The following is a 20,493-nucleotide window of genomic DNA, read 5'->3' as shown; positions in this document are numbered from 1 at the left end:
GAGGCCGACTGCATGTCTTTAATGCAATAATAATAGATGAAATAACTAAGACAGTTATATTTATCTTAAGGCGAATTCTTTTTTTTAATCATCAGCTCAAGCCATTAGGTTAGACTTGCGAAACAATCTTACACCCTACCTAGACTAGTTATGATAGAGTTGTGCGAGTGGATCTAACATGTAACAGAAGGAACGCAAAAGCACTTATGAGTCGTTTTATTAGATCGGTCGATTCAGAAAGTGATTCTCAAATAGCTTAAATTAAAGCTTGTTGGACATTTTCTAAGGATTTTTTTCGAAAGAATTCTTTGCTATTGCTTTTAATTTTATTTTTATTGTTTCTTTTGTTTACCTCTTCTCCATATCAAGTACTCCCGTAAAGTAATCCTCTCGACTAGTCTTATTTACAACGTGTTGGAGTTAAAGCGGATATAATCTTTTCTTATTATTCACTATATGAACTTTGTATTCCAGGTATATTAAATTTGTGTAAGAGTAGCTAACAAGTAGATCAACTTAAATTGTCGATCGATTTCATTATATCGGAATCATTTTCTAAAATAATTCATATTTCGTCAGTCCATCTGTCAATGCATTCTTGTCTTCGAGCTGTTTTTTGCTCTTCTACTACTTCATGATCCAACTTGAATAAGAAACTAGAGTAAATAATAAGATCTTTGACAAGAATATTATCTATGGTAAAGTTGGACCATGTTAGTTTAGGTTAGCGTTGGGTCCATTCCATACAACATACATAGGCCGCTAGATGAAAAGAAGGTGTACTTCCTGATATGTATTCTAATACCAAAATAAGTCAAGAAAGGTATTATGCGATATGGTGTCGGGTAGAGAGCGGGCCAAATTATCTTTTTATTTGTTTCCAATTTTATATTTATTATCTATTTATAGCTTAGCCTTCTGACTGGACACATAGAAAACGGTTACGCCACAACCACACGTCCATCTTTCAAATTTAAAATTTGATGTCAATTTTCATGAATGTGAGCGTGCCACACGAACAGGCACACAGTCAGGCAAGAAAAGCGCACATCGGGTCAGAATTTTAGATTTATCAAAATTGTACACACTTTGCTGGATTCCGTTCATTTATTTGAGGAACTTACAAATGGAATCCCAAAGTCACATCAAGTAATTATCGAAAAGACCGAAATCATATCCGGCTTAATATGAAAAGTTTGCCACACAGCATTTGCCTACGATTATAGATTTTTATACATAAGTTTCGATGCGAAAGCCAAAAAGACTTCTGTCAAAAATATGTAGCACGTCTGTCAGCATAGCATATAGCATCTAGGTAGTTACATACTGGACATAACGCTCCCTTCAGAGTATTCTTTATAAGATCAGGAGTAACATACTACCAGAAAAGTTTTAGGTGATCGACTTGATTCGCCTGTTTTCGATCCTATTCCAAGCGAATCAAGGAAGGCGAGTTTAAAAGTAGGTTTCTTATTCTAGGCAACATTTATTCTGGAGTTGTATCCATGACTTTATCAAACAGGTAAACAAACGGGTAAGAATGCGGGAATTATACTGATCTCGTTCGGGCAAAATACATATCATATCAGTATAGCTTCCTAATCGTATATAAGAAGCGCAACAGACTTAACACAATCGAAGAATAGAGCATAGATCTGCGTAACTGCTTAATTAAATAGTTAGTAACAAAGGAGGCGAGAAAAATTTCCATTTTTCAGATCTCTTTTAATATCCTATGGATTATGTTAAATCGTTCGTGAATTTTAAGTCAAAAGATGCTTTGAAGACGAAGTAAAGCTGAATAGAGGCTTCGGGTGGATACAGTATCGGTGTCGTTTTTACGTTAGTCAAGCCTTTGGATTAAGAAATTCTCAGTACATATTTTCAAGCTTTTTTAAGGTTGTTTCAGTTTCTTCTACTTTGTGGCCCTTCATATTGACAAATCTCAAACATCTTTTAACCGCTTTCTAAACGGTCAAGGAGTTTTTGTGCTTTATTTCAGCTTTTTAGCTCCTCTCATTTTTGTGACTGTGTGTGATTACATAAAAAAATGGATAAAAATGATTCCTTAATAGAACAAGTAGAAAAAAAAGAATGTTTATAGATATTTGAAGGTTTTTGCGCAGAAATAAACTACCTCTGATATAAGCATTTTTGTAAGGATCGAATGTTAATACCACATGACGGACGGATTGACGGTCACGGATAAAGCAATGGTAGATTAATTAAAGGTTTATTGTTTACCTTAGAGGATATCCCGCACGCGTCCATATTTCATGGTATTGCGATCCGAATGACAAAACTAATATACTCCTATACTTTGACGTTGTGCACAACAAGACGAATTACAAACCAGAATGCTCCGCCGTTTTTTATAGTTAATAAAATTTATTAGTGTGCCTGGTTAGAGACGAATTTGCTCATATATTGGTTGATCAATTTCCATAGAGAATTTATGAGTTCACTATTATTGCAATGCAATTTCAACTCTTTCACGCTGTATGCGTGCTTGTGAGGGCTGGGAAGAGTGTATAAAATATAAATGCAATCGATCACACACTCGTATAAGCAGGAAAATCTCAAAATTTACACAACAAGAGATTGCAATGCAATGTTAGTGTAATGCTATGCCTCCTGCTTGCATGCAATGCAATCTCAATAACTTATTCTTATTCCCTTTTTTTAATTCGTTTATTTAAGGCTCTCTCACTCTCGTTCTCTCTCTCTCTCTCTCTCTCTCTCTCTCTCTCTCTGTGTACACTCTGTTCTCAATTATTCTAATGAAGTTCACGTGCACATGTGTGAACATAAGCTAGTTACTAGTTACTTGCTTGCATGTTTATGAACACGATTTGATAGGAGTCATAGAAGAATATTCAGCATCTTCTCTATACAGTTAATGTTGTTTACATTTGCAATCGCTTTTTTGGTAGTTTAGCGCTAATGTGTGAGGGAATTTTTGTTTCATTAGTTGGCAACACTCAATTCTGCTCTATCGATATCTCTATGTTGTTGCTTATTGTTGTAAGTTGCACATTTTTGTTTTGTTTTCGTTACAATAATTTCGATTTGATTTTTGTTTTTGTATTTTTTGTTTTATGTTTTAGGCGCCAAATCGTTTGCTTTTTCAAACAATTCACTTTGGATTTGTTGTATAAAAGCCAGAGAATCATGTCGTTTGATGGCACATTAGTTGAAACAACATTAGCTAACAGATCAAGTACTGAGTTCGAGTACTTTATAGAATATATATAAAAATAAAAATATATATATATATATATATATATAAATATATATATATAAAAATTAGATTTATTATAACAGTGTTATGTTGGTATTTTTTATGTACATATATATATAAAAAAAAAAAGTGTTTTTTTTTTCATATAAAAAAAAAAAAATGCATTAAAAATTCCTATATTAATAGTTAACTAAATGAAGTAATATTTAAACGAAAATTTCTCACATCTAACGAACCGAAAAGGACATTTGCCTTTTTCTTCAAATTTTTTCAAAGACTTGAAAAAAACTTGCAAAAAATATGGCGCTTATTTTTAAAGTGGTGAGTTCAAGTGCTGCGAAGACGATCTTACTATAACGGCAAAGGTGTAATTGAAAATTGCTTTCGAGAAAAATAAATGGAACGAAATATTTGCACTCAGTAGTTCAGTAGTTAAAGAAGAAGTTATTTCAACTCCAACGAAATCTCGCGATGTGAAAATCGATGGATAAATGAATCTGATCTCATTATTAAGATTAATTTACTTACGTAATCTATAACGGAATTATTCATTGATTACACTATAAATAAATAACTTGAGACAAAAAACATTTCAATCCATGATATGGGATAATGAGCTTTAACGAACACTGACAAATAAATTATACAGTAATTACGTTCTGTTGAATACATTTGTTAAATTCATTCAAGTCGAGAACAAACTAAAGTGTCAAGAGTTATGCAAAGTGTCTATAGAAACAGTTAAAGAACTCATTTAAATGATTTAAATTATCATCTTAAACAAAGTGATTGCCGTGATTGATTCTTTCAAGATTGCGCTTTTTAGTTATCTATACATGTATGCGTGTACTTAACATTCCGGTTATATTTCAATTCTTAAGGTGATGCTCGTAATTTATCTTCTCTTTTGTTGCTCAAATAAATATCATTTTCGCCTCTGAAGGGAGGAGATATTCAGATATTCAAATGCCACGGATACAACCACACATACACATATGTACATAAGTAAGAGGTTCACTGGAATCTCTAAAGGCCTAGCTGTAGATGCATTTGTGTAGAAAACTCAAAAGTTTTTATGAGATTTGAACCCAAATCCTGTTAACTGCTAGTCCATGCGCATGATTCCCAATTTTTATTATTGCGAGTCTTTCAACAGTTCCTAGAGCAACAGAAAATTTTTAGGTTTGTGGTTTGTGCACTTGTATAGCGTAACCCAAGCTGATCGCTTGCAAACAAATTTTTTACCTCCAATTTTTCATGTAAAGCGCTAAGCGCAGGCCTCTATAAGATTCTTCGACTTTTAGTTCTACGTCTTCCTATATCATATAATGGACATTTTCATGTTGGATTTTACAACCCTAACCGGATGACATGAACTTTCTTCGTCAAACTCGAGTTTGCTTGGCCTCGTGAGGAAGCTTCATTCAACGAATCTTCACAGACGCCACTATTCAATTGTGATTTGGTTTAAACATGTTCGCTCGTCCTTCTGTCCATCTCTCTAATGTCTTTGATAAACATTCTTCTGATTGCAAAAACGAATCTTTCGGTTTCAAATTCAATAATATCTTTAGTAGTTGCCTCATTTTGAAAATGGGTCCAAATGAAGAACAGCACCTACAGCACCACGTAGGTTGAGAGCACCTCTGTGTTCAAAAGTAAAAAAGTGGGCTTTTTGCTCGTTACCTATTAAGTACGACAAATGCAAAAGCTGAAATTTATCCCGTGGGTGATTCTACATTATGTAGAAATTTAGAAGAATGCGTCCACGACCATCCTGTTTTATAGGGTTTTTGATTTGATTTGAATTGATTTTTTTTTTTAACGAAATCTTTGTAACGACCAGAAGGAAGATTTAGAGGCCCCATAAAGTGTATATATTCTGGCTTGGGATGAACCTAAGCATGCCTCTCTGCGTCATATCTGTGATAGATATTCTTCTGTTCGCTAAACTAGAGATATCTTCCTTTGTATGAAAGGTTAGTTTTCTTGGGTTTTTTTTTTTTTTTTAGGACAAATGTAATGGAAAAGGTTCGATCAGAGCCGAATATAATTTTCTTACTTATGTTTTTCGTCATGAACGTTTTGTGTTCCGCTTAAGTTAAGTTGGAGGCGAATACACCTATTTCGCTGCCGTCGTTCATCGTTGCCAAAAAACGTCACTTATTGCCGTCAATTATTATTTATGACAAAACATATTTGTAAGAAAAAAAATATAAAAATAAACATGATTGGTATCAAAAAGACTTGGTTTAAATCAAACAGAAATATTCTTGAAATATTTTCAGCAGCAGATGATAGTCTTTCAACTAACCGCTCACGTTAACCTATCAAATCACTGAACATTTTCGAAATGAATTATTAATACTTTTTCTGACTCTTATTAATTCAGTCATTTCCAACTTATATCCGCTTATACAGATTTCAATGAACATGACTTTCCCGCTTTTGCTTTGCTTTGATATTTGTTCCGTTTATCGCGAGAACTTTTCGTTTTGTAAAAAAACACCTCAATAGCGTTAAGGAAATGTAAAACAAAATTGTTGACATTATTTTAAAGATTATGTATGCAGCAAATTGGAAGAAGGAGGAGAAGGAAGGAGCAAGAAGTTTATGAAATTTGCCTGAAAAATATTGAAAATTATTCTTCACGAAATTTAAGGCATCAAAGGTTAGGTCATAGGGTGTATAAGATTGATTTAAGGGTACATTCTGACCAATCATTTGTTTTTTGAAGTCTATGTCAATTTCGATATTCCTAAGGCATAGTCACAATAAAACCATCCAGTATCAGTTTTGTTATAAAGGAAGATTATGAAGTAACGCACTAAACGACTAACATAGAAGCCTCTTATGACTTGTGTCGACAAAAGCCACATATATTCATTGGGCATTCTCCTTGGCCCGAGCCATTAGCAAACACAATTGGCCATGCAACCTGCATAGTAAACCTACCCCGCCCCTTTGCCCCCCCCACACACTCCTCTCCACGGTACCACCGTTCATTATTACTTCCCGGCAGCTGGCTTCGCTTATTTTCGCGGAGTCTTAGTGTAATGGTGTCCATTTTCCTTGCTTTCCACACGCTATGTCGGAGCACTTTCATTACATTAGCATCCACAAGAGCTGCAAACATCCCACCTGTCAATCGGGTTGTAGAGTGCCGGGTCGTGGTGATTCCGTTCTTGTGATTTTTTATGCGTTCGTGTACGTTTATGTATGTGCGTGTGTGTGCATAAGGGGTAAGCTTAATAAAAAGAAATTCATGAAATTTACGAAATTATGTATTTACTTAAGATCCGCAAATATCACTTACCAGAGTGGACGTCTGTCAAAGAGCATCCTCTTTAGATTTACGTAGGAGTAATATATAGCGCAGGTACTAATTGACAATGATATAAAAAGATTATGGAGACATTTATAGGATTTTGCTTTGATTTTTGGAAGAAGTTTCGAATTAATGCCTGATAATATAATTAGAATAACTTCTTCAATACGAAAATCTGAAACCGGTTACTGCATGGACTGCATGGACTTTTTCGGAAAGAATAGATTTCTAAAAATTTTTCTTCGGTCTTCGAAGCAGTGACTAAAATTAATTTTTTCATGCTGGCTTTAGTCCTTCAATAGTATCAAAGCCAGGCCCTTGAAGTGATTGATTGATCTTCAAGAAGAGTTCAAAGTCATATGACGCTCAACGTGCTGAAGAGTGGGGCTTACGGAAATATATGGGTGAAATGTCGGACGAAAAAAGTCTCGAAGCATCAATGCATTGGGAGTTGTAAGTGAGATGAGTTAACTGCAAGCCTCGTAGGCTAAGAGCAGAATAAGCTGAGAAAGAGATGAAATTCGTGAACATTATTATCGGTTACTATGTACTTCTCCCGGGTGCTTTTACGAGTTACTCTTCCCAACGAGACTTATGTCATGTGATAATAAGTATAATTGTTATAAAGAACTATGAGAAGGTTAACCTTCCGGTCTAAAAAGGATTAAGAGAAACGCAGTGGCTGTAATCCTTAAAAGAAATCGATCCGATACGAACGATGTGATTCGTCGTGCCTTGTCCAGTCTAGTAAGGCTCAGTGCCTTTAAAGAGGCTTATAAGCGCAGCGATAGTCAAGCCATGCACTAAACAGCATACTAAGTTTTTTTAAGCCTGAAAATTCTTAGAGAACGAAAGAACCGGATTCTGGGCCTAACGAGGGAAAACATAACATTTCAGTTCAAACTTTGAAAATGCCTAAACTTAGGGGTAATTTTGCATTGTTATTGGAACAAAAAAACAAACCTGGTCTGCGACTTCCTTCCTTTCCTCTCTTTTCACCAGCCAGAATTCTTTTAAGCAGTGTAGTGTGCAGTCTTCATAATTTTTTGGATTCTTCACAAATACTTAAGGCCCTGCGGTGCTTGGCTTCGTTTACTAATCGCAACCTAAATAAAAGAAACGTAAATAGTGTTACTTCAAACTCTTCCTTCTTCTGTACATCTGCATTGTTTCATTAGTGCAATAAATCATTCATCAACACAAATCCCATAATCTCAATATTTTCCCGCAACGGATTTAATCAGTTTTCTTTGCTAAAAGCTTAGTATTTTGACATTTCATGACTAAATCAAACAAAGCAGGTAAGAAAACTATGTTCAGCAATAGCCGAATCTTTTATGCCCTTTATACGATCTTTATCGTAAGAAAAACTGAAAAGCGAAAAAATTAAATTTCCTTGGCCGTGGCTGATTTTTTGCGTATCCATTGCAGTTTATGAACAGTGAATGAGAAATATTGAAAGCTTAAATGCTCTCCGGGTAGGCACGTCCTTCGACCGATTTGGCCAACATTCGACACTCGCTCGCTGCTCGCTGTTAATGTTACTGTTAAATTTGAAGTCTATAGTTCCACAACAGGGCAATATTTAACGCAGACGTTAGACAGACGGACATGATTAAATCGATGCTTTCTTCTAGCTATTAAAAACATTTTCACAAAATGGAAATACATCGATTCTTGGAAAAATTATATCTTATAACTATCCTTCCTATGATGAAGTAAATAGTGTGCACTATGAAATATTTTCTAATCACACAAAAACACTTAGGGTTTACATGAAAATTCAAACAAGTTTGTCGTCATAAATCAATTTAATTGTATCCCGTACATATGTGTACTTGCATGAGCAAGTATTATGTATGTATGTATGTACTTTGTATTGTACTGTACACATATATATATATATATATATATATATATGTATATATATATTTTTACAACATTTTCGAATGATGATCTTAGCAATCAAATTGAGTAATTACTGACCTGAACATATGCAATAGCATCGTAACATATATAATACATGTACGTACTTACTTATATCTCTATGTATATTGTCTAAGCTTACATACTTATATGGTTGGTCAGGTAATGTGACATATAAATGTCAAATGTATTTTGCTTATATGAAGTGATTGGGAATGAGTTGCAAAGCGCGTTCTTTTAGTCTGATATAGAAAAAATTCTTTTTAAGGCATTTGAAAAACTATTTTAAGTGAATGAAGAACAAGCGAAGCAAAAAAAAAAAATAAATAAATAAATAAAATATAATAATAGTAATGGGTGAAAAAGAAATTATTTTCAATTTGTAACGAATTCTTGAAATTCAATATAATGCACTCATGCTTTGATTTACACAATCTTTGACTGTCTGTTATGTTTTTTTGCTTTTGTATTTGATCTTTTGATCGACCATTTGTGTTATATTATACTCGATCGACAACAGTGCTATATTTATACTAAAATTTTCATATTCTCACTTATCTCTTAGATGCTTTGCTATTTTCGCTTGTTGCATTTCTACTACAATCGACCAATGCAGGATGAGACCAATCTCGCCTATTCAATATCAGGCAACACACATAGCGATTGTTTCTTCGCCTTTCTTAACCTTAATATCGTCCTTAGGTGTGTTTAAACCATTTTAGAGCTTTAAACATAAATCTTTTCCTATTTTGTATTCAATTTGCGCACACTTTATGATCAATGTCTAACATTTTATGTTTATACGTTTGGATATATAAATGAATTTATTTTACAAACAAAAAATATGACATTTTAATTATTTCCAGCGACTTTCCTGGCAAAAAAAGGAAATTGTACGAAGGGAAGACAATGAATGACTAGCTAACCATTATTGAACTTATAGGTTAAGTGCTTTTGTGAATTAATGGACTTAGAAGTCAAATATAATTGAATTTCGTCCCCCTATCTCTTCTGTGGTACAAGTTCGTGCGAATGTATATAACACCCAGAAACAGACCTTGGACAGACTTAACTTTTATTACATCGATCAAGTTAGAAACACTTTCTTAAATGATGTAAGCTTGTCTGTCTGCTCATTTGGCTATCCTTGGCTATCCCTCCTATATTCTCTTGTTCAACCTACAGATCACAATTTTCGAGATATTTTGATGAAATTTTGTACACAAACACACTTTGGCCCAAGGGCGAACGCTATTAAAAATCCTTCGGATCGGACCACCTTTCCGAACTCTTCCCATATAAGGCCTCGTTTTGAAAGGTCGATTAGTTGTAGAGTGGTGCAAGGTAATTAAAGCCAAACCATGATTCACTACAGCGTTTTCATTTCACTTGATAAATTTACTTTGCCTACATCTTAAACCAATAGATCAACTAATATTTCAGTGAATTAATTTCACTTAGTTGTCAAGGACAAGGTAGGATATAAAGGCACACTAAAGAATAAATCAAACAGACAAATGAATCAATTTTTTCGTTTTGTATAATTTTGATAATTTCTTCCAATTTTGTGAAGAAATTTACTTGAAGGGAAAAAGGAAAAATTAAAAACCAACTTTGGTATTTTAGTTACAGTTTCGACGTCGCAGTTGTAATTTTTATAAGCGGATGCATAATTAACATATCTATGGAAAATCTCAAACACATGTATACGCATAGGTACATAAGTGTTCTAGTTGGAAAATGTTTGGCATTGACATTATATCAAGAGAATTTCCGTAATTGTGAACGGATCTAAATATTCTATGTAAGAAGTGATGCTACCTTCTTAGCACGAAATTATTAGTCACTTTCTCGAATTTATTTATTGAAGGAAAACAGTAAATAAGTGAAAACATTACAGTCGGGCTAGGCTGTATATTAAATGCCTCACACCACATTGTCAACACAATTTCTATTTTTGCCACAGAATATAAAAATTATAGCCTGTTTTTATGTGAACTTACTATGGTAGATATGTATACTAAAAGTTAGAAAAAGTTTAGTTTGCAAATAAAGACTTACTTTCCGTAAGAATGATTACGCTCAAGGGGTTCTAAAATTCAGCACAGTTAATTTTTATATCAAAGCGCTATTATGGATCAATTTTCATCATAAACAGCAATTTTCGGGTGGTCCAAATTTTTAATACCAAATTATTATAGTGTGCCAATTTTCATCATAAAACTTAAACTTATCTGCCCTAAAAACCTTACATAGGACAGGATCCAAAAAATAGGCCGAGATGGTCCAGATTTGGTAGAGTCCATTTTTTTTACCTTATGGTCTAATTTTTATAATGAAGCATTGAAAATTAGAACTTTTGCCATAAAAACTTCAGTTCAGAGTGGTTTCGAAATATTGCGTTGGTCGATCCAAAGTTCGCGTCAATTTCAAATGCCGAATTACTATTGTTTAGCCACTTTTGTTGAGCAGTTTTAAAAATGTAAATTTTTTTCGTATAACAACTTTTCCAAATAAGACATTATATGAGAAGGGGCCGAAAAAGTGAACATAAACAGACCATTTTGAATAGCTTTCGTCCTTAGGTCAAAACACGTCAGCGTACCAGATTTCACCTAAATATATAAACAAAAACTAATATGGCCATAAATCAGACGGACAGACAGACAGGCGGACAGGCTTAGATCTATTCAGAAAACGATTCTGTTTAATTACCCTGTACCACAAGTGGTGTAGGGTGTACACAGCCGCAGCAACAATCCTAGTAAAAAAGAGTTTTATATTTACATCACTTTCTATTTTATATGGGAAATGATCGAGAAAGTAGTCCGATCTGAACCATTTTTAATACTGTTTGTCCTTGGGCCAAAATGTGCCAGTGTACTGAATTTGATGGAAATATCACGTAAATTTGCGAACCTTGGATTGAACATAAGAAAATAAGACGGACAGACGGACAGACGAGTTTACATCGATTCAGAAAATGATTCTGAATTACCCGGTGTAATGAAAGATGAGTCTATGCCAAGTTCTTCTGGTATCGGTTGTTCACATACGACGTTATATGGAAAGTGTTCGGAAAAGTGGTCTGATCCGAAGCGTTTTCGGATCAAAATTTTGCAAACTTTACAAAAATATCTCAAAAATTGTGAATCGTAGGCAGAACACAACAAAACAAAACGGACATACGGACAGACGAGCTTAGATCGATTCGGTATAATAAAACGCAGGTCTATTTCAAGCCCCGTTGTGTAGAGTACAATAAAATCTAATAATAGAAAAGCTAGCGTAGAGTATAAAAAGGGAAATTTGAAATGCAGATCTTGAAGTGATCAAAGAAAAAGTAACTCAACTTACAAACACAAATTCGTTTTTGAAAAGGTTTCCTTTTCAGCCAAAAATGGAAAAACCCCTGTTCCGCTTAATATTGTTGCATCGATTGAAAGAAGGATGGAATTTCCTAACAAATTTTTTCGATTTTTCGGGAAGGCGTAATAGCATAAAAAATTGGAAACGTGATCTTTAGATAGACTAGGTGAGTTCACCTAATTAATAAGATCTGCGATGCGTACTCTTTCTAAATGAATTAACATTTTATTGACTGACCCCTAGGTGACAGATACTCCCTCGCCAGGTCTCTGCCAATATCTGTGCTTTTTTATGCTCAGACAACATTGTTCGTTTTCTGTGATTATAGTCGGCACTTAAGCTTTGGCGACGGAAAGCCTATTAACAGATTATCGATCGGTTATTGACATTTCAATATAATAATTTTTATTAGTATATAGAGTGCGTGTAAGGAATTTTATATGTCCATCTTATTGCGAAGCAATCTTTGTGCCGTTTAGTGTGATGTTCCTAAGCCTAATCTAATCCCCGTAAACATTCGTTCATTATCGACTTTAATGTAAAGATAATAAAGAAGTCGGCTATGACGGTACTGATTTTCATAGATGGACACACGAAAGGACAGAGACAAATAGTTTAAAGAATTTTGCAAACCTTTAAAAAAAAAACTTAATTTACCCCCCACCGAGGGGGTTACAAAAACATTATTGCTATTAATTAGTAGTTTAAAAAATTATTTGTTAACACACGTGTATATATATATATATATATAAGGGGCAGATGAATGTGTATACGTTCACTTATAATTTATTATGGACAACAACTGGTTTTAGAACAATGATAATGATAATGTTGCAAAATTTTGTATGAAAGAAAAAGAAGATGAGATGAGTTGCGATGAGATGATGAGTCGCATGTTTGCTTTGTATAATCATAGATAGCAAACTATGACTGTAAGCACATATATATGTTTATATTTACATTTATAATTATATTTTTGTTTTTCAAAATTTCATAAAAAAATCTTAAACATTTTATAACAATAATAATAAGACATAAAATATATATAAAAAAATTGTTTTCATAAAAGAGAAGAAAGAAAAATTATAGTTGACTTGGGTCGAATACATTAACACCCCATATTGAGCTGGTTTACGACATTTGATCCCGACATACAGCGGAAATCCGTTCACTGAATATAACGATTATATGCCAAATATAATATCTTTATATGATGCGGCAGCACTTTGTAGATGATTGTAAAAACTAACAAGCGGAGGAGTTGTAACCGAATGTGGCCGAATCTTTTACACCTGTCATCTTTGCATTACAATGAATTATGAACATACTGTTGAAGCTTAGGGATAATGAGCAAAATAAAAATTTTTTCGGTCCTAAAAACAGAGGTCTTCCTAGCTCACAATACACTGTGAGCGTGTCTTTCTACCGATTTAGCCCAACCCTGATGCAAGAATTTCCTTTTGCCGATTTTTCAGCCGGTATCTGAATTTTTACGCCCAAGAGCGTGTTTATCGCAGACGTTGCGCAGACAAGTGGACAGATTGACGGACAATCTTGCTCAGGTGAATTCAGAATTTGTTGCTGATCACAAATATACATTTTTTGTAGGGCCGCTGAAGTTATTCTCAGGTTGCAACGTTGCAAACGCTCCGACGAAATGAATATACCCCCTCTCGATAGTAATTGATATAAAACAATGTTTACATATTTCGCCTTTTTTAATTGTGGGCAAGGACTTAGATCGTTTTAGTTGACTTTCGAGTCCTACAGTACTGGGAAAAAAGATGAGAATGATCAATAGTTTGCCAAATGCAGGCGAGCGTCTGGACTGACTGCGCTGGTTTTTAATCGATAATGCGATGGGTTGGTTCTTTTAAAGTTCTTTATGTTCTGAGATCGTAATTGTGACTTCTGTAGACAGAACGATCAATATGTATACTTGATTTGCCTCTCACCTCCACTCATTCGTATACGTCAGTAATATGCACAGTTTCGCGCTGTAAGCATTTTTCAAATCTATTCTATTGTGTTGGGTATAAAATGTAAAATACAAAGGAAAAGTAATAAAAATAACAAGAAAATTTTATTTGGCTGTGAAAGAATCTTTTATATGCATCATCATTTTCATAAAAAAACAACAGAACAAAATTAAAATTTCATAATTGCATAATATTAGTGGGCGTGACTGACTTTTCACATATTTGTACAAATGTTGTATCGTTTATAGATGTGCTTGATAACTTTGTGGGGTATGATTAATGAGAGAAAAAGCTCAACAAATGTGCTCTTAGTCTAAGTTGCGGCATGAACGTGCCCCATGAGAGATTTTGACCATTTTCAATACCAACCTGCGTTGTAAAACTTCCATTGTTTTTTTTCAAATTTGAATTTGATATTTTAATTTTTGTAAACAAATAATTACTTACCACTCCAGTCCACAAGAACGAATACACAGACAAACGGGTAGGTGGACGGACAGTTAAACAGATATAGGGACAGATGGACTCACTTAGATCGATTAACAATTTCATGCTATTGAAGAATCCTTCACGAGGTCTCTGAAGCCTCTTTATGAGTGTTGCAAACATCTTGGCATAATGAGTATATATCCATCTTGTGGTGGTTACAAAAACGATTCTGCATAATTCTTGCAAAGATGTGGAATTTTTGTAGACAATTGATGAAACACGCATATATAATGGTTTAAATTCATAATCATGTACTAAACTAAAGGTTACTAAGATCACATACATTTACTTATGTACATGTGTATGCGTATGTAATTGTACAAAAATTTTCTTTTAGAAGTTAAATTCTCCCACAAACCTCTGTTTGTGTACCGTACTATTATGCAAGATGTTCAATTAAAATTCGTTTGAAATGAAATAAAGTAAAATGCGAAAATTCATCATATTCTTAATATAAAATATTACAAATATATGTGAGGTGAATCAAAGTGAATTGATGAGCTAAAAATTAGGAGATAATTTAAAATTTTCTAACATAGCCATATATCGCAATGTCATGCAAAGCAGCCATTCATCGGCCATTCTCTTCTTTATTAAATGCTTTGTACATCCTATCAAGAAAGTAGAAGCAATCGTGCGTTCAAATATTCTCCTTAATTGATTTTGCCAATGATATCAACGAAAACGACCTTTGTCTTTCAAGAGGCAATAGAATGTCTTAACTAACTCGTGACCGGCTCAAAAGTTGATATGAACTTCAATTCATTTTTATTTTTGTACTTTTATTATCCCCAGCATTTTTTTCCTATTGTCGCTACGAACCACCAAAAAGTGCGTTCTATTATGACAATTAATAAATAAACTCATTTTGGCACACCCTTCATTTAGTCTAATTCGTAATAAGTGCAATAACCACAACACAATCATATCAACAGATTTGATGATGCGAAAATAACTGCTATTTAAAGCTTAAGCGTATAAAGACGAACGGGCGTCTTACCAATAACAACTACACTCGTTTTCATTTTTGGGTTAGTCAAGTCAATCCTTTATAAAAAAAATAGAAAATCGAAAAATAGTAAAAAAGAAAAAAAAGCTAAGTGGTCACGATTTTACTGCTTGTGCCGTCGCCTCTTCATTTTCTTTAGATTTCTATTCTTCTTCAGGTCGCATTTAGTTGGCGGTGGCTTCTTCAGACAATCGATTACATTTTACTGGCAATGCAGAGAGAACCTGCTGCCTTGTAGTCAACAACAGTTGGTTAATATTGTGTTTAGCAACAGTTGCTGCGGCTTCTGCTGCCTTTAGTTTATTACATTAAAACAATAAAAGAGACCTTCTTCTAGACACACTCATACATGTATATATATATATATATATATATATATATATATTTGTATACCCACAGGTATAGATATCATATGTTTATGTGTACATCGTCATCTGCTTTTTTTTTGTTTTAGATTTTCTAGTTTTTGAGATCTTGGAAAATGTAGTTTTCTTTAAATTTCATCTCTATAGGATGAACAATGTGTTGAACCAAGAGGAAAAAAAAAAAAGAAGAAAAATATCTCATGTAATTTTTTTTTTTTTTCTACATATTATATAAAATTTACAAGTTTACCTTTATTGGGATTTTGCTTTTTTCAATTTCATCTTCTGCTCTTACGATATTTGCTGTTGTCATCACGTATGTATTTTTTTTGCTTTAGTATCTCTATGCAAATCCGTATTGAATCCATGCACACAAATAATAAAAAATCTATTCTTAGGATGATGATAATGACGATGACTATAACTATTTCTTTAGATTATTTGAAAAAACAAAAGTACATTAAATATAAAATTTTTAAATGTCTTTGATATGATGTTAATGCCAATAAGTAAAGAGGCAATCGCCACCGTTATCGTTTTACATGCGCTTATGATAACTTCCAAAGAAAATGTAAAGTCAAACAAGTAATTGTGTCATCATATGAATTAGTAATTAAAGGTTTTTTTTTATGTGCTGGTGGGTGTTTTCATATTTTTTCATATGATTACTTTATTTTAATGACCATCTGCTAAACTGACCGGTATAAGCAAAAAAAAAAAAAAAAAAAACCAATAATAATTTGTTCATAAGGTTATATCATCCGGCAATTCTCAATGTTTTTCTGTCATAAGGAAATTATAAGCAGTAAACTCGATTAAAATTGAAATCACATACAAATGTTTTTACAGTGAAGTCTGATGAGAAATAATTCCACGAGCACAAATTTTGGGTAAAGGTGTATCATCGTCTACTGAAAGCAAATGCTTAAACGATGCTGAAAGAAATTTTTAACAGCAGGACGAAAATTCTCTCTTTTCGAATAATTTACAGCCAAGAATAAAAGAAAGGTTACATAGAAATGGCCAAAAAACTAACCACTATATATAGTGTTTTAACTAAACATTATATGTAGATAACATTATTTATCGTAGCTTTTATATTAATCAATTTTACTATACTCTACAACATTTGTGGTTCAACGGTTTATTAAGTTAACACGGAGTCAGATGGACTTGAGTTAGAGCCCCTTCAGTTATACTGAAAGTAGCTCTGAATCGATCTAAGCTTGTCTGCTCGTCTGTCCCTCTCGTTTTCCTTTGTTCAACCTACAGGTCACAATTTTCGAAATGTGTTTATGCAATATGATATACCGGTCTCAAGGACGGATACCACTGAATATGATTCGGATGAAACCGCTTTTCGGAACACTGTCCATGTAACGTTCTATTTTGACAAGTCGTTATGTGAACAACTGCATTAGGCCCAGCTTTTATTTTTTATATTCTACGTTGTTCGTGAACATGGCATATTAAGTTTGTGGGAATGTTTTGAATACGCAGAAGAACTTGGGATAGACCCAGCTTTTAATATACCGGTCGACTTTGAGCCATTTTCTAAATCGTTCTAAGCTTGTCTCTCCGTCCGTCCATTCTGTTGTCATGTCTTAATTATGTTGAGGAATAATTTTTCTGAACTAGTTTTGGGTCGGAATTTCGTATAGGCAATATAAGTATACACTACACTTCTCGTAATCTCAATAAGAAGGTAGACTGGCAGATAGACTGGCTGATATAGCTTAATCTATTCCGCTACTGGAGATGGTATCTGTGATGAATATAAAAAGACAAATAACCCTGGTTTGTTATCGAGTTTGTCTCGCTTCCGAGTCTGCTTTTTATAGATACTTCTTTCAATCAACGAATTTCTAGCCAATTTAAATAAACAGCTATTATTGTACAGCACTCTACTCTATTGGGAGATGCGAAAACAATTTCGATTAGGGTTATGTTCGAAAGCAGTTCATATATCTACAACGTATTAACTGAAATTCAATATGATTTGCCCTAAATAACCGCATTTTTTTTTTGGTAATAAATATATTTTTTTGAATGCTAAATACTTTTAATTTAATTATTGAATTATTTAATGATTATTTGTTTTCTAAAACTAATCATGTAATTATATTGCAACATCATAAATCCGTTTTTAATATACTATAAACTTATTATCTAACACGGAGTTGAACTTCAACTTGACTTCAAACTTATCAAGTTTAATATTTAAAACATAATTAACGGAAACGTTAACCATTGAAACAACAAAGATGCAAAACTCTTCTCAGATAAACCGAATGCTTACGCTTACGTATGAGTATAAGTTAGCTATTAAATGTTCCTTCAGAATTCACACGAATATTATGTATTTATCGCAGAAACTCTCGGTATGTTGTACAGCGATGCTTATGTATATTTTAAAGTCGGCTACTGGGTAAAACGTGAGGAATCAAATCAATACCTATAGCGCGTAGTGATAGCACATTAAACTTATCAACACCTTCAGCTTAACTTTTGTAGTTGTGGCAGCAAACATCAGCAAATGACTCAACATTAACATAAATGACAAAATAATGCCATAGTTCATGCGTGATGGACATGTATGTACCGTATGTTGCCCGGAGGCGCGCATCTGTTGCTCAAGTGTAGCAATACAATTTATTAACTTAGATAGCTTAAGTATTGAAGCTTGAACTTTAGATTTTTAAAAATCATTGTAAAAATTATCAAAAACACAAATTCAATAAATAAATAAATGACTATTTATTTTTAATGTTTAGGCATAAAGATGACGATCATCAACTATTGTAGTCATGAGTATCGTTTATATATTGAACATTAGCTCATGCACAACTTCTTTTTTTTCAAATTCTTTCATTTTTTTAAAGATATTTTCACGGTATTCTTTTTTGTCTCCTTTTTTTGTCGTATTATAGTGACCTCTAAAGTATTTCATTTTCTATTGAACTGAATGCGTTGTGTCTGAAAGCTTTTGTATTCTTTATTTTATGCTTTATACGCTTTCGATACGGCAAAGCATTGGTTCGACTGCCGCTATGCGATGAACAATAGTTACATACATTCTAGTTGATGCCAGAGTTAAAAAGAAACAAGACTTACGTAGAGAATTTTCTTACACGCAAGACAAAAAGAACACAGTTAATGTTAGAAATCATTCTTGAATATTAATAACATTTTCATACAATTTGTAAACGCTATTGAAAGGTTTACATCTCCATGTCTTATACGGCAGATTCTGAAATCTTAAAGTATCACAACGTAGCTACAAAAAGCAAGTGAAAGTTCATTACTTGCAGTTAAGTTCTATCTACGAATGAACATACGTACTAGACTGCATTTTTAAATGAGGTAAATGAAAAAAACCGATATGGGCTTAACCGTCCGTTTATATATTGAAACCATTTATGCGCCTAAGCAACCAAATAAGTAAGAACTACGACTAGAAAGTCAATTTTCGCAGGCTCAAATCTCAAGTGCGGTAAAATTTTCTTTGGATGTGATGTAATGAGTCCTTAATTGGTAAAGGCATAACATTGGTTGATTGACATACACTGACTGGACTACGGCCGCGAACTTGTTATTTCTTTCTCCTTTCTGCCTTCTTTCTGACGGTCAACGTTTTACCGTGAATGAAGAACTTCCCTGAGTCATCGGTCATATGAAACAAAAAAGTCACGAATATAATCCTATCTGCCTTTTAAGTCTATTTGATTTTCTATAATTGTTCTTTTTTTCTAGCCATTATTTTTAACCATCTTCGCTTTAGCTCAGAGTGCTAAGCTAGACAATAGCTATCTACCTCCACCACCAAATGCAGCCACTGCTGGCGGTGGGCCTGGTTTGCAAGGTCCTGGAACAGGTGGACGTCCCAGTGGCCCAGGAAGTTTTAGTGGGGGAGGTGGAGGGCCTGGTGGAGGCAATAATGCTTTAGGTGGTTTTTCCGGTGCTGGCGGACCTGGTAGACCCTTTGGGACGCCCGCAAGACAACCATCGGGACCCTCTCAACCAGCGGGCCCAGTTATTCCCATCTTATCTTTTATTAATGAAAATGACGGTGATGGTAATTATCGGTTTAGCTATGAAACCGGAAATGGCATAAAAGCACAAGAAGAAGGTACCATTAAAAATAGAGGCTCAGACAACGAAATACCATCTGTAATGGGCACTTATTCGTATACCGCTCCAAACGGTGAGGTCATTGAAATAGCTTACACTGCAGACGAAAACGGGTTTCAACCTTCTGGTGATAATTTACCGACGCCTCCACCTATACCTGAAGCAATTGCTAAAGCATTAGCAGCTCAAGGCATACAAGTAGCTCCAGATGGAAGTTTTACAGGTGGTACGGGTCCAGGTGATACAGGTGCTGGAGGTATGTTTTAGTTAGGAAATTTATGTTACTTGTTCTATTCTTTGACATGCTTTTGTTGAAAATAGGTGGTGGAAGAAGAACAGGTTTCGGTGCAGGTAGTGGGCTAGGAGGTCCAGGCGGTTTTGGCGCAGGGGGCGGCGCAGGTGGTGATGGTGGTGGCGCTGGTGCAGGTGGCGCTGGCGGTCGTGGTGGTGGCGTGGGAGGTGCTGGCGGTTTCGGTGCAGGAGGAGGAGCAGGTGCAGGCGGCGCAGGAGGTTACGGTGGTGGAGCTGGTGCTGGAGGCCGAGGTGGTGGTGTGGGAGCTGCCGGCGGTTTCGGCACGGGAGGTGGAGCAGGTGCCGGCGGCGCAGGAGGCTATGGTGGTGGCGCTGGTGCTGGTGGTCGTGGTGGTGGCGCGGGA

At 34.4% G+C, this 20,493-nt stretch overlaps 1 protein-coding gene across 1 annotated transcript in view; it reads left to right on the top strand.

Moving 5' to 3' along the window:
• Nucleotides 1-3,396: 3,396 nt before the first annotated feature.
• LOC119635736 (glycine-rich cell wall structural protein) overlaps nucleotides 3,397-20,493 on the top strand; it is an 18,492-nt gene continuing 1,395 nt past the window's right edge. Inside the window, exons 1-3 of the mRNA XM_038030727.1 lie at nucleotides 3,397-3,562; nucleotides 19,460-20,093; nucleotides 20,159-20,492. Of these exons, the coding sequence (XP_037886655.1) occupies nucleotides 3,542-3,562; nucleotides 19,460-20,093; nucleotides 20,159-20,492 (989 nt within the window). The 5' untranslated portion in view covers nucleotides 3,397-3,541. The remainder of the gene's footprint in view (nucleotides 3,563-19,459; nucleotides 20,094-20,158; nucleotide 20,493) is intronic.

Source organism: Glossina fuscipes, unplaced genomic scaffold (assembly GCF_014805625.2).
Source record: "Glossina fuscipes isolate IAEA_lab_2018 unplaced genomic scaffold, Yale_Gfus_2 27, whole genome shotgun sequence".
Lineage (NCBI taxonomy): Eukaryota > Metazoa > Arthropoda > Insecta > Diptera > Glossinidae > Glossina > Glossina fuscipes.
Note: the sequence above shows the minus strand (reverse complement) of the source record. Positions and strands in the feature narration are given on the sequence as shown.